This window comes from Protobothrops mucrosquamatus, unplaced genomic scaffold (assembly GCF_001527695.2).
Source record: "Protobothrops mucrosquamatus isolate PMUCROS unplaced genomic scaffold, P.Mucros_1.0 scaffold2333, whole genome shotgun sequence".
NCBI lineage: Eukaryota > Metazoa > Chordata > Lepidosauria > Squamata > Viperidae > Protobothrops > Protobothrops mucrosquamatus.
In genome coordinates, this window is record NW_015388415.1 from 104,792 (window position 1) to 125,108 (window position 20,317).

The following is a 20,317-nucleotide window of genomic DNA, read 5'->3' on the forward strand; positions in this document are numbered from 1 at the left end:
GACAGCCCCTTCTGAAACACTTCCCACATCCCTTTTCCTTATCTGTGATCTGAGACATCTTTTATATGCCAGTCTCCAGTCTGCAGCTCCTCCTTCCTGTCTCCCAAGATCATTCTCACAGACCACGACAATAGTTTGATGGATTTTTCCACCGCAGGTATGCTCCCCTTATGGGATTCTGTACGTCCTCCCATGTCATGCACCAACCTCAGTCAGCTCCACATTAGCTGGGTCGCCCATGATGGTACCGTCCGGTTGTTTATAACCAGCGTAACGGATGACCTGGGAGTTCCAGACCCGGAAGTCGTGTTTGCCATCCGTCCTCTGGGGGAAGATGGTGATGGCGGACCTAGGAGGGCAAGAGAAAAAGGGGCAACGGATTTAACATTCTAGGAATTCAAGCCCACAGGTCTTAAAGTGGCCAAGGTGGGACACCTGTGTTTTAGGCGGTCTTGTTTGATTCTGCAAAATAATTGGAGCTGTCTCCCAGGAGTGGCTTGGTTTGCTTGGAAGTGGAGCTTTTTTTTGCCTTGGTTTCCTTTTGTAAATAGCGTTAAGCTCGTTTTAGCTTTTACCATACTATTTTTCCATCTTGAAATGAAAAGGAAGGCCGGCCTCCAATTTACAGCAATTATAGCAATTCAGGAACATTGCTGGAGATGCTTTGGGAGAGGGCGGTAAAGAAGGGGGTATGGAAGCCACGGGGAGCCATAGGTCTCTAAGTTGCCACCCCATGTTCTATAGGCACCAGCAGCTCCTCTGGAATCCTTTGTATACAATCAATTCGAGTGGAAAATCCATCCCATTTTAGACTAGAATGTTCATTTTATGTTATTTTTAATTTTATTTTATCTGTTTGCACCCCGCCTTTATTATTTTCACAAGTAACCTGCTTCTTCCTATTTTCCCCACAAGGCTGAGAGAGAGGGACTGGCCCAAACTCACCTGGCTGGCTTTCAGAGCTAAGGCAGAACTAGAACTCAGAGTCTCCAGGTGATTGGCCCAAACTCACCGAGCCGGCTTTCACGGTTAAGGCGGGACTTGAACTCATGCTCTCCTGCATTCTAGCGTGGTGCCTTAACCACTAGACCAGGGGTCTTCAAACTTGGCCCTTTTATGACTTGTGGACTTCAACTCCCAGAATTCCTCAGCCAGGCACGCTGGCTGAGGAATTCTGGGAGTTGAAGTCCACAAGTCATAAAAGGGCCAAGTTTGAAGACCCCTGCACTAGACCAAACTGGCTATGGGAGATTCTAACTTTGGGTTGCTCCGTTTTTTGCTAAGCTTCCCAAGCAAAGATAACAAAACGGGTCTTGGTCCAATGCCATCATGCCATTTGGGCATCAACGCACACACGCACATGCACACACACACACACACATGTACCTGAGGTTCCCTTTGTTCGTGGCATATTTGATGTGGTTGCAAATGTAGTTGAACATCCCATGGGCTGTGGTACAGTCCCGGGCATCAAAAACCTGGAAGAATAATAGAATAGAATAGAATAGAATAGAATAGAATAGAATAGAATAGAATAGAATAGAATGTAGAATCTTTATTGTCACATTAAATGTACACTAATCAGCATAACATTAAAATGAAATTTTGTTCCATTCAGCTCTGAAAAAAATACCATTATGCATATACCCACATACCCACACATATATGACATCACAGTCTAGTTCGAATGTATACATATACGTGGCGGAGAAAAAAAGAATCCTGCAAATTTACAAGACGGATGGCATAAGGAACAAAGCTGTTACAAATCTAGTAGTTCAGCTATAAATACTTCGAAACCTCCTCCCAGAGGGGAGCAACAGAAGAGTCGGAGTTATGATCCACAAGGACTACAAAGAGAATGAAGGCCCAGTTTTGGTCTTGAAGAAGAGAAGGCAGTACTGATGTGTAAGTTCATGCATATTATCGTACATTTTAAATGCTGAACGGCTGCCATGTGCAGTAGCAGAAAGATTTAATTTCTGCAGACACGGAAGGCAGGCTTAGACCCGAAGGTTTTAAGATCCTGAAGGGCCAACGAGAAAAACCATGTAAAAGAAGAAAAGAATTTGACAGTCCTTCCACCTTACATCTGGGGCTGGCTCAGCAAATAAACCCACATAAACTCTTAAGCAGGCTTAAAATGAGTTCAGTCATTCAGGTAAGGGGAGAGACTCTACTTTCGCATGCAAATCTCTGAAATTGAGGATTAACATTTGCACAGAAAGGTTGTTTGCCACTCTGACATGCCTCCAATTGATAGAGATTTTTCTTCCTTTTGGTTTAATGAAAAGAAACCCTGCGTGGGCCGGGCGTAGGTGCTTGCCAAACCCTGAACTTAAGATATTTGGAGGGCTTGTTTTACATCAGATTCCCCAAATCCTCTGGCTTCACCGAAGCTTTCAGCCTTCTTCCAGGCCTCTTAACTGCCGTGCCGGCTTGCCAAGCATATTCATACCTGCTAAGAATTACCTGCACTTGCCAAAGTATAAGCACGTAGGCAGGTGGCCTGCGGGCGGTGTCCAAGTCCCTGAGTTCCTCACCTGCAGCTTGGACCACTGGATTCTCCCCACGCAACGAGACGCATTACGCCAGGCGTGCTTGGCTCCATAGATCAGCTCCGTATCGTGCAACTGGTAAGTGTCCGTGGTTTCTATCTCTTTGGTGACTTCCACCAGCCTTTCCATGTGAGCTTTCGAGCCAGACCTGCCAGGCCAGAGAAGGAAAGAGGTTGGCCCTCATTCATGCTATTGTGGTGGGCATAGCTGAGTTGCGCAGGGCAATCCTGCCCCAAGCAAAAGGGAACAGGCATTGTGCCAAAGTTGGCCATCCTCATAATCACGATGAGCACAAGAAGATTCAGAATGTGGAATAATAGAATTGGAAGGGACTTTGGAGGTCTTCTAGTCCAATCTCAAGCAGGAGATCCTATACCATTCCAGACAAAGAGCTGTCCAGTCGCTTCTTAAAAACCTCCAGTGATGGAGCACCTACAACTTCTGGAGGCAAGACGTTCCACTGGTTAATTGTTCTCAACATCAGGAAGTTTATCCTTAATTCTAGCCTGGATCTCTCTTTGATAAGCTTCTATCTTCTCTCAGGGGCTTTGGAGAATAGGTTGATCCTATCTTCTCTATGACAGCCTCTCAAGTACTGGAACACGGCTATCGTGTCATCTCTCGTCCTTCTCTTCATTAGATTAGACCAGGGGTCTTCAAACATGGCCCTTTTATGACTTGTGGACTTCAACTCCCAGAATTCCTCAGCCAGGCACGTTGGCTGAGGAATTCTGGGAGTTGAAATCCACAAGTCATAAAAGGGCCAAGTTTGAAGACCCCTGGACTAGACATTCCCAATTCCCATAACTGTTCATCTTATGTTTCAGCCTCCAGCCCCCTAATCATCTTTGTTGCTCTTCTCTGCACTCTTTCTAGGGTCTCAACATCTTTTTTGTGTCACAGTGACCAGAACTGGATGCTGTATTCCAAGTGTGGTCTCCCCAATGCAGTACAAAACCATAACACCGCAATCACATGACGTTGGATAATTATCTTGGAGATTTAGCCTCTTCATCTCTTCTAACTGTGGCCACTTTCAAAACACTCATTAACGCGGGGAGAGGAGAATCTGAATGTCCAAAGATGCTTCGTTTCTATGCGGTGTTTTAGGTCAGACAAATTGTCTTTACTAATGGCTCACCAGGATGGGCTCCAGAACCCCGAAGGAACATGCCGTAATATTTCAACTCAAGGCTTTTATCGACAATTCTTTAGCTTCTTTTAATGTAAGAGCAATTTGTCGGTTGAAAATAAATACAAACAAAACTAAAAGCAATATTTGCCAAATTAATCACCATAAGCATAGTTAGACGCATCAAGAATAAAGAAGCACTTTATTTCCAGTTTTTCACACAGCATTCAGCTCCTTATTTATGGAGCTAAATCCTCTTTCCTTCCCCTTCCTTATTACGGAAAGTTATCCTAACCCAGAGGTCTCCAAATTTGGCAACTTTTAAGTCTGGTGGACTTTAACTCCCAGAATTCACCACCCAGGGTGGCTGCCTGGGGAATTGTGGGAGCTGAAGTCCACAAGTTGCTGAATTTGGAGACCTCTGTCCTACCCAAATGTGCTCTGCAGAGGGGAGAGCATGTTTGAACAAATTAAGGGCAGATTCATGCCAGACTTATATAAGTAACCAGGAAGACTCTGCTGTCCACTTATTTTAAAGACCCATCCTTAATTTGCAAGCAGGCTACCCTGATCGTAGCCAATGGGACAAGTTGGTGCAGGGTTGCCCATGGTCAAATACCTTGCAGAAATCATGACAGTTTGTGGAGGCCTCCAACTTACCTCTTGATGGAGGAGTAGTACTGATCAATGAATTCTTTGGCGAGGAGGAGGAGCTGATCCTTCGTCCGGACTTCTTCCGGTTTGCGGACATGCTGAGGAGGGACCATGATGGACCCCATGCAGACCTGATCACTGCAAGGGGTCACCTGAAAGATAAGAGATAGGAAGTAGAAAGGAGGAGGAGAAAGAGAAAGCCAACTGGTCAAGATTCTGTTCACCTGTCGAAGGAGTTCGAAGTGGATGCTCCAGGGATGAGGGAAGAAGTTCAGAGATATTATTTATTTATTTATTTATTTATTAAATTTATACGCCGCTGATCTCACCGTCGTGGGACTCTGCTCTGAATCTTAATGCTCTTAAGAGTTTAACACGTCGCTTTGGCTGCTTACAAAACGCATTTGCGGGAACCACACGCCTGAAAAACAGCAGCTTTGGGCAAATGTCTCTCTCTCGCACGAATATTATGAAAGAAGGAAGAAAGAAAGATATATATCAAAATTTCTATTCTGCTCCTTCCCCTATTTGATTTTTTTTTAAAAAAAGAAAAATAATCAGATGGGGAAATCAAAGCTCCTTTTGTAACTTTTCTTCCAGTTGTTCTGGCGACAAGCTTTCTTTCCTGTGCTTTTTTCCTTGCCCCTTCCAAGAAACACGATTCTAAAAAGCCTTCCGCGCTGTATACATTTCTATGAAAGCGGTATGAGACGGAGGCCTTTGTACCTTTTTTTCCCTTAATGATCCGCCCTGTGTGGAATTTGCACCGCTTCGCAGCTGCTGCACCCTGGATGGGTGTTCTTAAATGGCGCTATCCTCTGAGACCTTCTTATTTGCATCTTAAAAAAACTTAACTCCCCCCCAAAAAATGTACCCTAGGTCTACAATTCTCTCATTTATTCATGTTTCCTTTTCGCTCCCGATTTTGTTAACTGGTGTTTTGCTAATCTGTCGCGCACGTGCGCTCGGGCGCATTGATTGAACGGCAAAGGAGCATTCTTCAGCTAACAACCCGCACATCGCAGCATCAAGATCCTTTGTGGCTGGCATTCTTTCATGTGGCACCGTCAGAAAGAACCCTGATATGAATGGTGCGGTAAATGGCACTCTGAGGTGGCTTATCTACGCACAGGAGGCGAAGGGAAGAAATACGACAAACGGGAGACGGGGAGCGGGGAGAGGGAGACTTAGCTGAAGAACTGAATCGGAGCACAAATTAGTCACTCTGGCAAATTCCAGAATTAAAGATTCAGTCATTTGATGGAAGAAGGCTTGAATGCAGAAGGGAGGAAATGAAACACACGGATGGAATGATCAAAGAAGTATTTATTCCCGTTTGCAGCTCCACTGCAGGACCGCACTATCCAGAGAGGAGAAAAATAACAGAGTTGGAAGGGACCTTGGAGGTCTTCTAGTCCAGCCCCCTGCTCAAGCAGGAGAAGCTCTACCATTTCAGACAAGTGACTGTCCCTTCTTAAAAATCACCAGTGATGGAGCGCCCACGATTTCTGGTGGCAAGCTGTTCCAATGGTTAATTGTCCTCACTGTTAGGAAGTTTCTCCTTAATTCCAGGTTGCTTCTCTCTTTGGTCAGCTTCCAACCATTGTTTCTCGTCCCTCCCTCTGGTGCTTTGGTGAACAACCTGGCCCCCTCTGCCTTGTGGCAGCCCCCCCAGATACTGGAACACTGCTATCATGTCTCCCCTATTCCTTCTTTTCTTTAGACTAGCCAAACCCAAGTCCCGCAGCTGGTTCTTCATATGTTTTAGTCTCCAGGCCTTTGATTATTTTAGTTGCTCTTCTCTGAACTTCAATTGTGGTTATAGCAATAGCAATAGCCCTTAGACTTATATACCACTTCACAGTGCTTTACAGCCCTCTCTAAGTGGTTTACAGAGTCAGCCTATGGCCCCCAACAATCTGGGTCCTCATTTTACCCACCTCAGAAGGATGGAAGGCTGAGTCAGCCTTCATCCCCATCAGGATCGAGCTCCAGACTGTGGGCAGAGTTAGCCTGCAATGCTGCATTCTAACCACTGCAGGCTCCATTGTGCCCCCTGGTTGAAACTTGAGGACTACCTGACGTACCTCCCCCATCTTCTCCAGTCAAGGTTCCTCCTCCCTAAGGTTAATCACAACCTTTGAGAATGAAGCCTAGTTGCCTGGATTGGCTGTTTCACTCCACTCATGGTAGAGCCGGCCCTTGAGAAAAGCATGTTTCAAGGAGGTTTCCTTAGAAGTGGACCCCAAACATTTGGAAGAATACTCAAGCAGGCGGGCATCTCACTTACCATGGAGTACTTCAAATGCAAATTATCGTTGAGCACACAGCCAGTTTCCCAGTTCCTCACTTTGGCAAAACGCGGGCATTTGGAAGGGCTTTCGTTCACCACTTTTTTGGTAGGTGACCACTGGCCAGAAGGGACCTGAGTAAATAGAGTAGAAAGAGAATAATGGTCTATGAAATTGTTTGGTCCAGCCCAGCTACTCAGAAAGAGGCTGATGGTCTCAGGGTTGGGGACGTAGAGCAGAGAGGCAAGTTCCTCGGGCGCTGATGGTACGTGTGCAAATTTGGAAGCGGGTGGTGGATCCACTCACAAAATGGAGGCCCCGACCAGCTGCCGAACCCTCGTTTCGTAAAAGACCAACTAGTTCCTCACCATCCTAGTAGGATCTTCACGGAACTCCAAAACATTCCTGCAAATTGATATGTTTGTGTGTGTGTGTGTGTGTGTGTGTGTGTGTGCACACCGTGGTAGGATCAGAAGAGAGTGGTGCTGATAGATGTGGACAAGTGATAGCAACATCAGGAAGAAGGATCATGAGAAGCTGGAGATCTATCTATCTATCTATCTATCTATCTATCTATCTATCTATCTATCTATCTATCTATCTATCTATCTATCATCTATCTATCTATCTATCTATCTATCTATCTATCTATCTATCTATCTATCTATCTATCTATCTATCATCTATCCTTCTTGTCTGTCTGTCTGTCTGTCTGTCTGTCTGTCTATCTATCTATCTATCTATCTATCTATCTATCTATCTATCTATCTATCTATCTATCTATCTATCTATCTATCTATCTATCTATCTATCGAGAGATAAGCTAGCGATCTAGCTATTTATCTAGCTATCATATTTAGAAACCACCCATCTCTCTCACAAAGGGACGCAGCTATACTATGATGCTGGAAAGAAATTTGAGGTTTCTTCTCATGCTCCAAATCACCCTCTTTGCTCTTCCAAACGAGCTGTTCAAGAGGGCTGCGGTGCCTGTCATCCTGAGGGTTACAGAGATTAAGACTTTGCAAGTGTGGGTGGAAGTACCTGCTGAAAAAGGCAGAGAGGAAAGCATTGACAAGGGGGTGGACTGTCAGTCAGAAGCAGAGTGCAGGCTTCACAATTGCACACGATCCCCAATTGTTTCCCCATAAAGGTAAAATTCCCTTCAAGTCAAGCTGGGGATTTCAAGAACTAATCCATGTAATTTTCTTTGCTACTGTTCAGAGGTAGTTGACTCTTGCTTTCTTCTGGGGTGTAAGAAATCTACTCTTTTTTTCTAGTTAATACTAGAAACCTACTCTAGTTGTAACTAGGATAAAGCCTATTTAACTTCCTAGCCCAGACAAGATTGTGCAGGTTCTGCTCAGTCCTCGTCAGCCATGCAAAGTAGTCCAGGCAAGAAACACGCTAGCTCTATTTGTGTCGTAAGCTTGTATTAACAGAATCTTTTGCCCCCACGTTGCTTTTACTGTCCAAGAAACTAGAGATCTAAGATGCTTGCCATTCCTTTTGTGAGTTCAACCTCATCATATCTGATTGTTGCTTACTCTGCAGCTCTTCTTCCTGTTTCCCAAGGTTATTCTCACATACCATTACATTCCTTTTGTGTCAGTTTGGCATAGATCTTCTTTCTCCGATATCATGCCTTCCCAATGTTTTGGGCCACAGCTCCCATCCTCCCAAACCACTAGGCAGGCTGATGGGCCTCCTCGTTCAAAAGAGCAAAATATTGGGGAAGGAAGATGAGCAGACAGACTGATAGAGGAACCCCAATTTTCTACATCCAGTCTTTCCATAAGAGCAGAATGTGAATTCTGCCAAGGGATTCCTCCCATACTGAATGTTTGCCTGCTTGCCAAACTCTGCTTGTTTAAGAATCTCTGAATATTTCTTGTTCAGTTTCAGATTAAGGCTACAGATTTTCTCTCCTTTTATAAATGTTGATAAACTGAGAACTGCCTTTACTAAGGTGAACGCTGCAGAAACCCCGGGAAATGTTTCAAGAAAACATGGCAGCCTCTAGACAAGGGGAAAAAAAATAGATTGGGGTCAAAAGGTAGAAAATTTATTTAAGGAGCAATGGGGAAGAAGTGACCTCTTACAGGAAACTCCTCTCTCTGGGGAAAAATTTATTTTTGAACACACTCTTCCTCCTTCCACGCACTCCCTATTGTCTTTAATTGAAAACATGGCACAGGTAGCATACCAAGAAGCAGAATTAAGACGCATTAAACAAATCCTTTGGAGAAACTGGCTGAATAAGCGAATGTCTTTCCCCCCTTTTTAAAACACACTAACAAACAACGCCGCAACTAGGTCTTGAGAGATCGTACAGAAGGAACAAAATTTAGCCTTTTTTTTATTTATTTCCTGATACCAGGTCTCCAGTAGGTGTAAGTTTCAAATTGCACTCTAATTCTAAAACTCATTATGAACATCGTAAGTGGTTTGTTTGTTTGTCTCCCTTTGTTTTCGGGAACAGCAAGTGTTTTAACCTTTAAGGTCATTCATGCAGTCTTAAAAGGAAGTTGCTGCAAGGTGAAGCAATTAAAAGCTTTTCCGATTGTTTGTGGTACTTATAATTCCCCGCCCCCCCCAAGAAATGCTCTATTATTCCATGTGGGAAGTTTATTCTTCAGCTAATAGATTTGGGCGTGTAGAAATGGGTAACCTTGAAGCTGGAAATGGGAGAAACTAGAACTGGAAACCAGTGCAGACTGTTGCTGACTTACAACAGGTCATTTAGTGACCGTTCAAAGTTGAAAGTCACCGAAAAAAGTGACTTATGACCGTTTTTCACTCTTACGACCGTTGGAGCATCCCCGTGGTTTATATTCGGATGCTTGACAACTGTTGCTTCTACATTGTCTTTTAAAATATTTTAAAATATATACCTTATCCAGAATGCTGAGGTGGATGGGTAGTTCTGAAGAGTGACAAGCAAACCAATTCTTTTAAGAAATAAGCCAGATTTCAAATTCAGGAAGCTCCCTACCATTTAGACAAACTCCCCCAAACTTTGCTGAAAGTGAGATTCAGACAGAGGTCCTTTTCTTGGGAGTGCCACGAGTGATGACAATGAGCGCAATAGAACTAATCCATCACCAGCAGGCATTTCCTCAACTGGAGAAGTTGAGAATTAACTAGCAAATTTAAAAAAAAAGGAAGAAAAGGAAGGAAGGAAGGAAGGAAGGAAGGAAGGAAGGATGATTTTAAGAGGGAGGGAAGGAAGGAAGGTTTATTTTAAAAGGGAGGGAAGGAAGGAAGGAAGGAAGAAAGGAAGGAAGGAAGGAAGGAAGGTTGATTTTAAGAGGAAGGGAGGGAAGGAAGGAAGGTTGATTTTAAGAGGGAAGGAAGGAAGGAAGGAAGGAAGGAAGGAAGGAAGGAAGGAAGGAAGGAAAGTTGATTTTAAGGGAGAGGGAGGGAGGGAGGGAAGGAAGGAAGGAAGGAGGTGCAGTTAGGATTTGGCCTTGTTTATTGATCTGTTTAGCTTCTGGGCTATTCGGCCATATTATCCACCAATTGCTGACGGCGCCATTGACAATTCAGTGGCAAGAGACACACACAGTTTTTATTTTTGAGGATGCAGAAGGGACCATTTACCGGCTACCCTGATTCCTCAGAAAACTGTAAAATCGTGCCCTATCCCAACTGAGCATCATTGCCAGAGAGTCACCTTATCGCCTACCTTGTCGCCACCTACCTGGTCCTTGTCTGAAGACATGTTGCTTGGCATGGGGCTTGTTTCAGATGCCCCCCACTGATCATTGACGACTCGGTCGCTCTCCAGCTGCGTTGGAAATGTCCTTGGCGACTTCCGGCCGGCTTCCCCTAAACTGGTGAAAGGGAAAGCACACATCAACCCATGAGTCGTGAGATCCAATGATAATTGGGCTCAAACCAGGTTCTGAGATGAACCGTGCATTCTGGAGTTCTGGAGCAGAGAGAGCCCCGATCAGCAGCTAAGTTGCATCTGCCTGCTGCAAGTACAGGCAAGCTTTTCCGTCTGCTTTTGAACACAAGTTCTCACACAATCAAAAGTTAGTCCCTGGCTACACAAAGGAACAACGGAAACTCTACTTCCTGCCCAAAAGAGAATTATTTCTGGCACCTTGTGGAGAGCGAAAAGGAGAGAAAAAAACCCCCCAATGATGGATAGTTATAAACTGAACTTGCACTGGATATTCGATATTCCCTAACGGGGTCTCAAACTTTTCTACAATATGTTTCTGATCAAAAGCTGATTGATTCCTGGTCATTCCTGGATTCTTGTGGGGCTATTTAATGAGTTTCAGTCCAGCTTGCCAAGGAGAAACCTGACACTCTGGTGTCACACAGGTGCGAAGAGCCCAGTTACAATAAAATCCAGCAATGGAAGCTTGTCTACTCAGTAAAAGCTAACGAGTCCCTTCAAATGCCTTGTGCTGCTCTAATTGGATCTTGTGGCATTCCTGCCAATAGATACAACGGAAGAGCTACAGCTTAGCTCGGCAGCGGTCAGATTCCTAGTTCATTAAAAAAAATATGGGGAAAAAAAGTATTTTTAAACAAACCAGGATGGGTCCATGGCTGAATCCACAGCCACACGCTGCCTACCTGTTCTACTAGGAGAATTCCATCCAAAAAACACAGACATTTCTGTCCCAACGAAGCAGAATTCTTCTAACGTTCAGCCCGCTCACCTTCCATATTTATGAGAGAGCTGCAAACCAAACGTGCAAGCCTAATGCAGGTATTCCTCAGCTTAACCACAGCTCGTTTAATAACTGGTCAAAGTTACTGAACGGCACTGGAAAGAAGTAACTTAGGACCGTGACGGTGTCTCGGTGGTCACGTGATCAAAACTCAGACGCATGGCAACGGACTCATATTTATCATACATACAGAAGCCAGAGATTTGAACATTTTCTCTGTCCCTCCATCTCTCTTCTTTAGAAATTCCTTTTTCCTTTTGCTTTTAGAGTTAGATGATGCTGGGAGGGGGGATGTGAATGAGAGTCCAGCTAGACATAACAACACTAAACTAGCGTGAGAATCAAGGTTATTGTAACCAGAGTTGATAAGGAATTGGCGGGCTGGAAAACGGGAGAGGAAGCCCATGTTTCAAGCTAATTGGGGAATGTGATTTATGACTGTTAATTGGAGGAGGGAATTGTGATTTGATACTATGTGCTCAGGGGAGGGGAATTCAGTTTTTGGCTCAATTATGCAGTACCGATATTATGCCACTCAAAATAAAGATTCTTTAAGGTAAACTATGCCTCAAAGTTCTTTTGAAGAGTTTCATCTGTCGGAACCATGACGTTTAGCTGTTTGGCTCTAAGGAGGCTAAAGTAGTCTTCTCTAGATTGGATCCTCAGGCTTTAAACTATATTTGGGGCAAATAAAAAAAGTTGCTGAGGTCTCACCCATTTACCCTTCTGACTGCCCCGTTTTTCCTTAATGCAGAGATTATTTTCTAAAGGTTATGTGTGGGACATCAATACAATGTGGGGAAAGGACTCAGCCCAGTGGCAGACAATTGAAATGTCGTAATAGCACACAAATCATTTAAAAACACACACACACAAAGGAAAAGGAAATGAAACTCCTTAAAATAATAATTATTCCCCACTTTAGAGAGCAACACATACAAAAATAGGGTACAGAATCTACCAAGGCATCTGCTTCAGCAGTCCAAGGAAAAAAATAAATCTGAACTGTTATCTCTTTGGGCAGACATCCCCCTGAAAGAAGTCCAAAATCCATCTGGTCCCCATCTTGGCGGTTCTCCAGGGCTTGGGTTAAAGGGGTTAGGGTTAGGGTTAGGCTAGGTTTTGTATTATATGATTGCTTTTACTGAAGATGGATGTATACATACCCAAAGTCATGATGGAGTTGAACAGCCTTTTAATTTTAAAAAAATTAGAAATTAGAATAGAAATATGGAATGGAATGAAATATAGTAGAAAATATGGAATAGAATAGAATAGAATAGAATAGAATAGAATAGAATAGAATAGAATGGAATGGAATGGAATGGATTGGATTACACTAGTCTAGACTACACTAGACTAGATTAGACTAGTCTAGAAAACATGGAACAGAACAGAACGGAACAGAAAAGAACAGAATAGAATAGATGCAGGAACTGATCTAGTTTCTTAGCAGTTGGAAATCACCTTGCTCTTAAGTCATCCATCATTCTATTATTTTAACTATAAACAATGAGACTTAGCTATGCTATTTAATCATTTGTGCATCCCTTCCAGAATGCTTGACCCTCAAAGGTACTTAAGGATCCACCTAGCTTTATGGCTAGTTCACGATCTTGCAATGTTGTAGCTAAAGTCACAATCGAAAGAAGAAAGAGGGAGAAAGAGAGCGCGTTTTATTTTGCTGTTTTGTTTCACAGCTCGCAAACATGGAGCGCTACCTGAACCGCAAAAAATCCGGCAAATATATGATGACTTCAAAAGGAGAGGTACCCTCCCTTCAGCCTTTAGTGATATTTATTTCTTCTGGCATTAAAGTGACTTTCTCCATTATAGGATTTATTCCTGTGTATTTACAAGAACACATCAAATCGTTCACACAACAGGGAGCTGCTTCTCTTTCATTATATCAGTATTGTGCATGCCTATTGAGACACACATACATGCACACACACGCACACGTCAAGCAAAACTAAATTCTACACGCAAACACAAAGGCTTGCATTCTCCCAGGGTGTCCATTGTCTACTTTTAAGAATAAGTACATCACACAGGTCCAAGCAGATTATATTTTATTTTTTTTTAAAAAAGAACATTTTCTCTTGCACTCTGTATCAAAGCCACTTTAAACAAACCAACAAAAAAGGTTTATTTATTGGATTTTTAATTCGGAATGGCCAAGGAACAGAACAATAAATCAGGAAGTGGACTGCTTCAGACCTTATTTCTGTGAGACCATTGTTTCTTTGATACAGGTACCGCACGGGGACAATAGTATTAATTAACTTTACAGAAGTTGTTGCAAAGTCAAATCTAAGTGTAGTAAGCAGTTTGGAAGACTATTAAAACACACACACACACAAATGCTAAATTAGCATCATCATGGCACTAGTCAGAATCCATAAAATTACTCAAGCTGTGCAATGCTTTGGATTTCAAAGTGTGTGGGAGTACGAGCGGAACAACTGTTACAACTCATTAAAGCAGTTGCATCTGTCTCTAGGTATGGCGAAGTTCTGAAAACAGATGCAGCTGCTTTAATGAGTCACTGGCAGGTGCTGCATTCTTGCGCCTGTATATTCTCAAACAGTAATTTGGAAAAAAATCCAAAGCAATGCAAATCTCTATGAATTATCTTATACGTCTTTTCTATTCTCTCTGATGACTGCATTCACATAAGCAACCGAATCTAGTGAATCTATATTGTTTGGCGCGTATAAGGAACGGTTGCTGGAATTGGGTATGTCTAGTTTAATGAAGAGAAGGACGAGGGGGGACATGATAGCAGTCTTCCAATATCTCAGGGGCTGCCCCAAAGAAGAGGGAGTCAAGCTATTCTCCAAAGCCCCTGAAGGCAGGACGAGAAGCAACGGGTGGAAACTAATCAAGGAGAGAAGCAACCTGGAACTAAGGAGACATTTCCTGACAGTTAGAATAATTAACCAGTGGAACAACCTGCCTCCAGAAGCGGTGAATGCGCCAACACTGGAAGTTTTTAAGAAGAGACTGGACAGCCATTAGTCTGAAATGGTGTAGGGTTTCCTGCCTGAGCAGGAGGTTGGACTAAATGACCTCCGAGGTCCCTTCCAACTTTATCATTATTATTATTATTATAACTCCATGGGAAGTTCAAAAAACCTCTTTATCGATATTGGGCATAACAGCAGAATCTTTCAAATCTAATTTGTGCTGTTCCTCCTCCTCCTCCTTCTCCTCCTCCTTATACTCCAGTGAACCAATGAACGGAGCTACTTCTGAATTATATTTCATTGCTCTGGACTGAAAAATAAAACATTTCAACCCTCTTTGCTAATAGAACAGTTCTTGCATTTTTTTCTGTCAAGGCCATCTTCCCTACTCTCTACAAAGTGTAAGTGGGATTTAAGAAATTTCTCACGTTACACAAAGGAGCACGCAAAGTCAGTAAGGTGTCTTTGCTTAGATCAGAGTTTAGGTCTAAATGTGAAGCTGGACCCACACTAAATCTTAATGTAGTGATCAGTTAAAAAGAAAATAGCCCATCAGATCCAAAGCTTCATCTCCAACCGAGGCCCATTAGATCTCTGTCAACAGATTATGACAATTGAAACAACAGTCACAGTGAGATGGGAGGTCTTTAAATTTGAAAGATAAATCAAAGTACTATCTGCATTGGCTTAAAAGGTGTAGATTTGTCTAGCTAGCCACTGAATTCCAGATCCAGCAAAACTGCTTCATTTCAGCTAACTTCGTCTCTCAAAGTGTACGCATACATAACACACACTTAAACATACTATACACAACATAGACCCGCACCCTTACATAGAAGCAACATATAAATACAGTATGAATCACTGTCCTATCTTGCTAAGTTTCCCTTTTGAAGCTAGTTCTGCAACGTTTGGGGCATGCCCTTCAGGGGTTTTCTCGTCTCCCTGCACCCCACTTCCTTGGCTGGACCACAAAAGTGTGCTTCAGAGCCAGGCCTTCCAACCCAGGTATTCTAACCGCACAGATTATCTCCCACATTTAAAAAAAAAAAATGTGCAGGAAGTAATCTTTTCCCCCCCTAGCTTGGGTTTTTATTGTTATTATAAAATGGCCTCAATCAGATAAAGAGCAGGACCCAGCTTACCATGAAATTGCCAGCCAAGGACAAGGTGGACCAGGATGAAGATAAAAGAAGAACATTCCATAGCATGGGGGGGAAAAAGGACTATTTAATTGGCCTAGCGCCCACCTCAGCTTTTAGTTGGCAGAGAAAACTCAGTAGGGTTATATAGCTAGTCCTCGCCTTACAACAGCTCACTGGGTGAAGTTGCAACGGCACTTATGACCGTTCCTCACACTTATGACCATCGCAGCGTCTTCATGATCACACAACCTGAATTTGGGTGCTTGACAACTGCCTCCTATTTATGACAGTCGCAGTGTCCCTGGGGGGGGGGGAGGTCACCTGATCCCGTTTTCACAAGCAAAGTCCAGATTCATTTAACAGCTGTGTTACTAACTTCACAACTGCAGCGGTTCACTTAACAATTGTGGCAAGAAAGGTCCTAAAATGGGGCAACAAGGAGAGAAGCATCCTAGAACTAAGGAGAAACTTCCTGACAGTCAGAACAATTAACCAGTGGAACAACCTGCCTCCAGAAGCGGTGAATGCTCCAACACTGGAGGTTTTTAAGAAGAGACTGGACAGCCATTTGTCTGAAATGGTATAGGGTTTCCTGCCTGAGCAGGGGGTTGGACTAGATGACCTCCAAGGTCCCTTCCAACTTTATTATTATTATTAACATTCACTTAACTGGGCTCAGTTATCATCCTAAGACTACCGGTACTCTTTTCAAAGTGTTCCTTAGCATGTGCAGATTGCAAGGTTGCCCTTATGGAACTGTAACCAGATGGTCAGGCATGAGTAGCAAGCAAAGAAGAGATCTTCTTACAAGACAATACACTACACTACAATAACAGAGTTGGAAGGGACCTTGGAGATCCTCTAGTCCAACCCCCTGCTCAGGCAGGAAACCCTATACCACTTCAGACAAGCAGTTGTCCAATTGTTGCTGTTCTTCTACCTGGGTCCTTGAGATGTGTAGACTTCAGATTCTAGACTCTTCAACTAGATGGGATTTTAGGCACCGGAGTTCCCACGGATGGGGAGCTTTGCTCTACTAGATCACTGTTTCTCAATCACAGCAACTTTAAAATGGATGGACTCTAATTCCCAGAATTCCCGCTGGCTGCTGAAGTCCATCTTAAAGTTGCTGAGGTTGAGAAACACTGTTCTAGATCCAAGGGCCAAGCTCGAAATCATTGCATTTTCGGAAACTTAATGGCCCGTACCACGCAGACAGAAACGGTGTCATCCAAAATTAGTTTTCTTGTTCCACTTAATGCACCCAACTTTAAGATTTGCAGGCATACAGAAATGCAAATGTGTCTTTGTTGCTGATCTGAGGTTTATAGCCTATGAGCTTTGCCTACGGTGAAATGCTAGCCCTGCCTCAAAAGAGCTGGTGGTACAAGACAAAGTTTAAAAAGGGTTGATTTGCATTGCAAATTTAATGGGATCAGCTACTAAGCAGGCCAAATCTAAACCCAGCAATATCTAGTTAGGCTAACCTGGTCAAGCGGAGAAAAAGGAAGAGAACCTTGACAAAAAATGTGCAATAGCCATTATTGTATGTAAACAAAAAGGGCTGAAACGTATCTTGAAGTCTTAGGAATCAAGATGGTATTCAGAAATGACTCGGGTAGAAGAAGTCAGGGTATACAAAAGAAGAGGACGTTGTAACTTTGGACAGTTGCTAAGCCAAGGGTTGTAAGTCGTAAAATGGGTCAATATTAGATAGTTTCACATCAATGGCAACTCTACCTAGAGATGAATTAACCCAGGACATGACAGAGTGGATTAATGCAACCTCCAATTGTTAATTGGCTGGATCAGCTAACTCGTTTTTTGCTGTTGTCTCAATATGCTAACCCATCACTGACCTCAATGTGGAAATAGACCTTCTGTTTTTTAAAGCACCCACCACTTTTATCCCTCCGTACTAGTTATAATCTGAAGCCCCCTGACACCTATCACCAACCAGTTGGATTTAATGTACAGGCTTCCTTCCGATTTAATCCAGTTTAATTTTGGCACTAGCTAGCTAGCTTGCACGGGATGCATTTCACGTGCGCGGCTGTTGCATTCATACATGCTCAGCCCGATCAGTTCAGCTCGTTCGTTTCTTGTTGTTGGTTTTTTCAGGTTTTGTAACGCTTCCTTACGGTAGAGGCTAGATTTTAATTTTTTTTAATGAATCAATGACAATTGGATTTTAACTGGCTTGCGGCTACTTAACGGGAGATAGTGAGGACGAAAATTGATTTTGAACCTGCAAAGCACCATTCTCCACCCGGATTTCGCCCCCTCCCTTCAACTGTGGAGGCAGCACTATTTCCATTCTATTCTTCCTCAGTGAAAAAACAAGGAAATCCCAGGGTTATAAGATACAAAGCACCCCGAACTTCACAACTCAGAGGGAGGTTTAACTGTTGACTAATTTTCCTTTTGCAACCAGCCTACCTAAGAAACAGCTTCACAATGCACACCTCTATTTATTGAAAAGTTCTTGACAAGCTGCCTTTGTATGCAATAATCTTTTAACAGCTTATCTCGTTTCTGTGCAGGCCTGCTTTAACTCCCTTCTACGGCATGGGAAAGCCTTAATTTGCCTCAAGCAACATTAAAATGTTCCACTTCTATGTTTGAACTTAGATCGGCTTCTCACCAGGCCACCTCCTCAACTAGCATCATTCCTAGGTGTGTATTTGCCTCTTTTGTCTAAGACACACGATTATACAAAGGCAGGTATGTGGATTTTTCGATTTTTAAAACTTTATTTGTTAGGTTTTTTTTAAAAAAATCCTGCCTTTATTATTGGAATGGAATGGAATAGAATATTCGTGACCATCAAGACAAAAGCAAGCAATTCCTATAGGCAGTGTCCTTTCCTTGACTGTCCCTCCATCCATGCAAAGCAGAGAGATTGAAGAGGAAGGGATTTCAAGAGAATAAGCTATTTGTTCCTCTGCATATCAAAATTCAACTTCACCAGCAGCAGGGAAAGGTTGGGAAAGGTGAGATGGCCTACAGAAACTGGGTTTTTTTTTCCTCACCCTTCCCTGCCCCCCCATTGCAGAGTGGAGAGATTGGAGAGAATGGGATTGCAGGAGAGTAAACTGTCTGCATAGCACACCAGCGGCTCCCCGCTCTGGACTATGGCATGACTGCATTTTCTTCTGATGAGCAGAATACAATAAGCAGGAGCTTGAGTTTCCAAAGAGCAAGGGAGTGGTTAGAAGACAAAAACAAAAACTGAAGGTGTGGAAATGGGGTGTGTGTGTGTGTGGAGGAAGAGATGCAGTTCCACTCTCCTTTGTGCACTCATAATGAATAGATGCCATAAAAGCTGAAAAGGGACCTTAAAGAAATGGCTGCGTGTTGAAGTCACATATAATCCAGGAATAAAAAATAAATAAAGATTTCCTTTTCCAACCCTGTCCAGCTCTAAGGAGTGGTGCTCATCTTCTTTTCTGGGCTGAGGGAGCCAGCATTGTTCGTAGACCTTTTCCACAGTCATGTGGCCAACATGACTATATGCTAAAGGCTCATAGAATGCTGTTACCTCCCCACTGAAGTGGTACCTATTTATCTGCTCCCATCTGCACGCTTTCAAATTGCTAGGTGAACAGGAGCTGGAGCTAGTGACGGGAGCTCACCCCGTCACCCGGCGCTCAGGTCTCAAACCCAGGCTGCGAGTTTTCCAGCTGAGAAGTTCAGTGTATTTAACCGCTGAGCCGTTGCACCCCACAGTGCAGGAATAGGACCCCGAAAAAGAGAAGAAAGCAAAACCTCTCCTTTTTTTCTTTCCCAGACACATGTCTATAATTAATAATCTGAAATGTATCAAGCACAAACAGAACACTTCCTACTCGGGAATGCAAGATCATCATGCGGAAACATAATATGCTCATGTAATCAGCAGCAGGGGGCAAGATACTTTCCCACAGGATTCCAAAATGCTTTGCTGGTTTTCAGAACTAACCAACAGGGATGTACTTGACAGGTCGTTACTCAGAAGTTTAGACTTGAGTTCAAAAAGAAAAGAAAAAGATTTAGAGATAACACGATACAAAAGCTCTGGAAGGAACAGCACAACATTTCACCAAAGCCCTGGGGTGGTTCGGTCTGTCCTTCCATTAATCCCACTCCGGAACACTTGATTTACAAACTGAAAATAATTTCACAAATACCTGCTGGCTCACATCGTATTCATTTCTATTTAAACTTTATGCTAAACCCGGGGAGGATAGAAACCAGATTGAATCTGTAAAGGGATCTCTTGGTTTGCAGCCAACAGTCATGGATACCTGAAGCCTTTCAAGTTTTCAAGAGCAAAATTGTTTGATGACAACATTATTCTGAATAAGAAGAAAGTTTGGTCAAGTAGGTTTCCAACTCTACCAAGCGAAAGACTTCCCGGGGTGATTTTTGTTTTGTGGCCGCGTATGATTTCTTTCCTTTCTTTTTTGAAAGGATTTCAGCCTTCCTACATGAAAGAAGAATTTGTTTATTGAAGGACGAATGGTAATACTTTAAGGAAGCCTTCCACTTAGTGTTATGTTGGGGAAAACATCTAGCTTTTTTTTTTTTTACAACGTCTCATTCAAACTGACGAGACACAGACTGCCTTCAAATCCTTGGAAAGGAGATGAGGACATCGGTCATCTTCTCTGGCGTGTTATCACGTTCATTTACTGGTGATGTAGGCGAAGGGTCCGTGTGAATATCCTGTTTTCTATTTGATCAACTCACATTTCTGTACAGGTCACCATGAAGACCTCAGAGAGGACTCAACCTCTGGTGGTTTTTTTTTTCTGCTTAAAAAAATCAAGTCATGAGGTTATCTGCATAATCACCAGGACTTAACCGTTACCTTTTAACCTTTAGATACCTGA

The 20,317-nt window shown here is 43.0% G+C and overlaps 1 protein-coding gene across 1 annotated transcript in view; it reads right to left on the reverse strand.

The window, feature by feature from the left end:
• Nucleotides 1-20,317, reverse strand: part of NOS1 (nitric oxide synthase 1) — a 58,023-nt gene that overhangs the window by 34,498 nt on the left and 3,208 nt on the right. Inside the window, exons 2-7 of the mRNA XM_029285842.1 lie at nt 10,339-10,471; nt 6,635-6,769; nt 4,351-4,496; nt 2,544-2,706; nt 1,387-1,478; nt 208-349 (exon numbers count right to left, since the gene is read on the reverse strand). Coding sequence (XP_029141675.1) covers nt 208-349; nt 1,387-1,478; nt 2,544-2,706; nt 4,351-4,496; nt 6,635-6,769; nt 10,339-10,471 — 811 coding nt within the window. The remainder of the gene's footprint in view (nt 1-207; nt 350-1,386; nt 1,479-2,543; nt 2,707-4,350; nt 4,497-6,634; nt 6,770-10,338; nt 10,472-20,317) is intronic.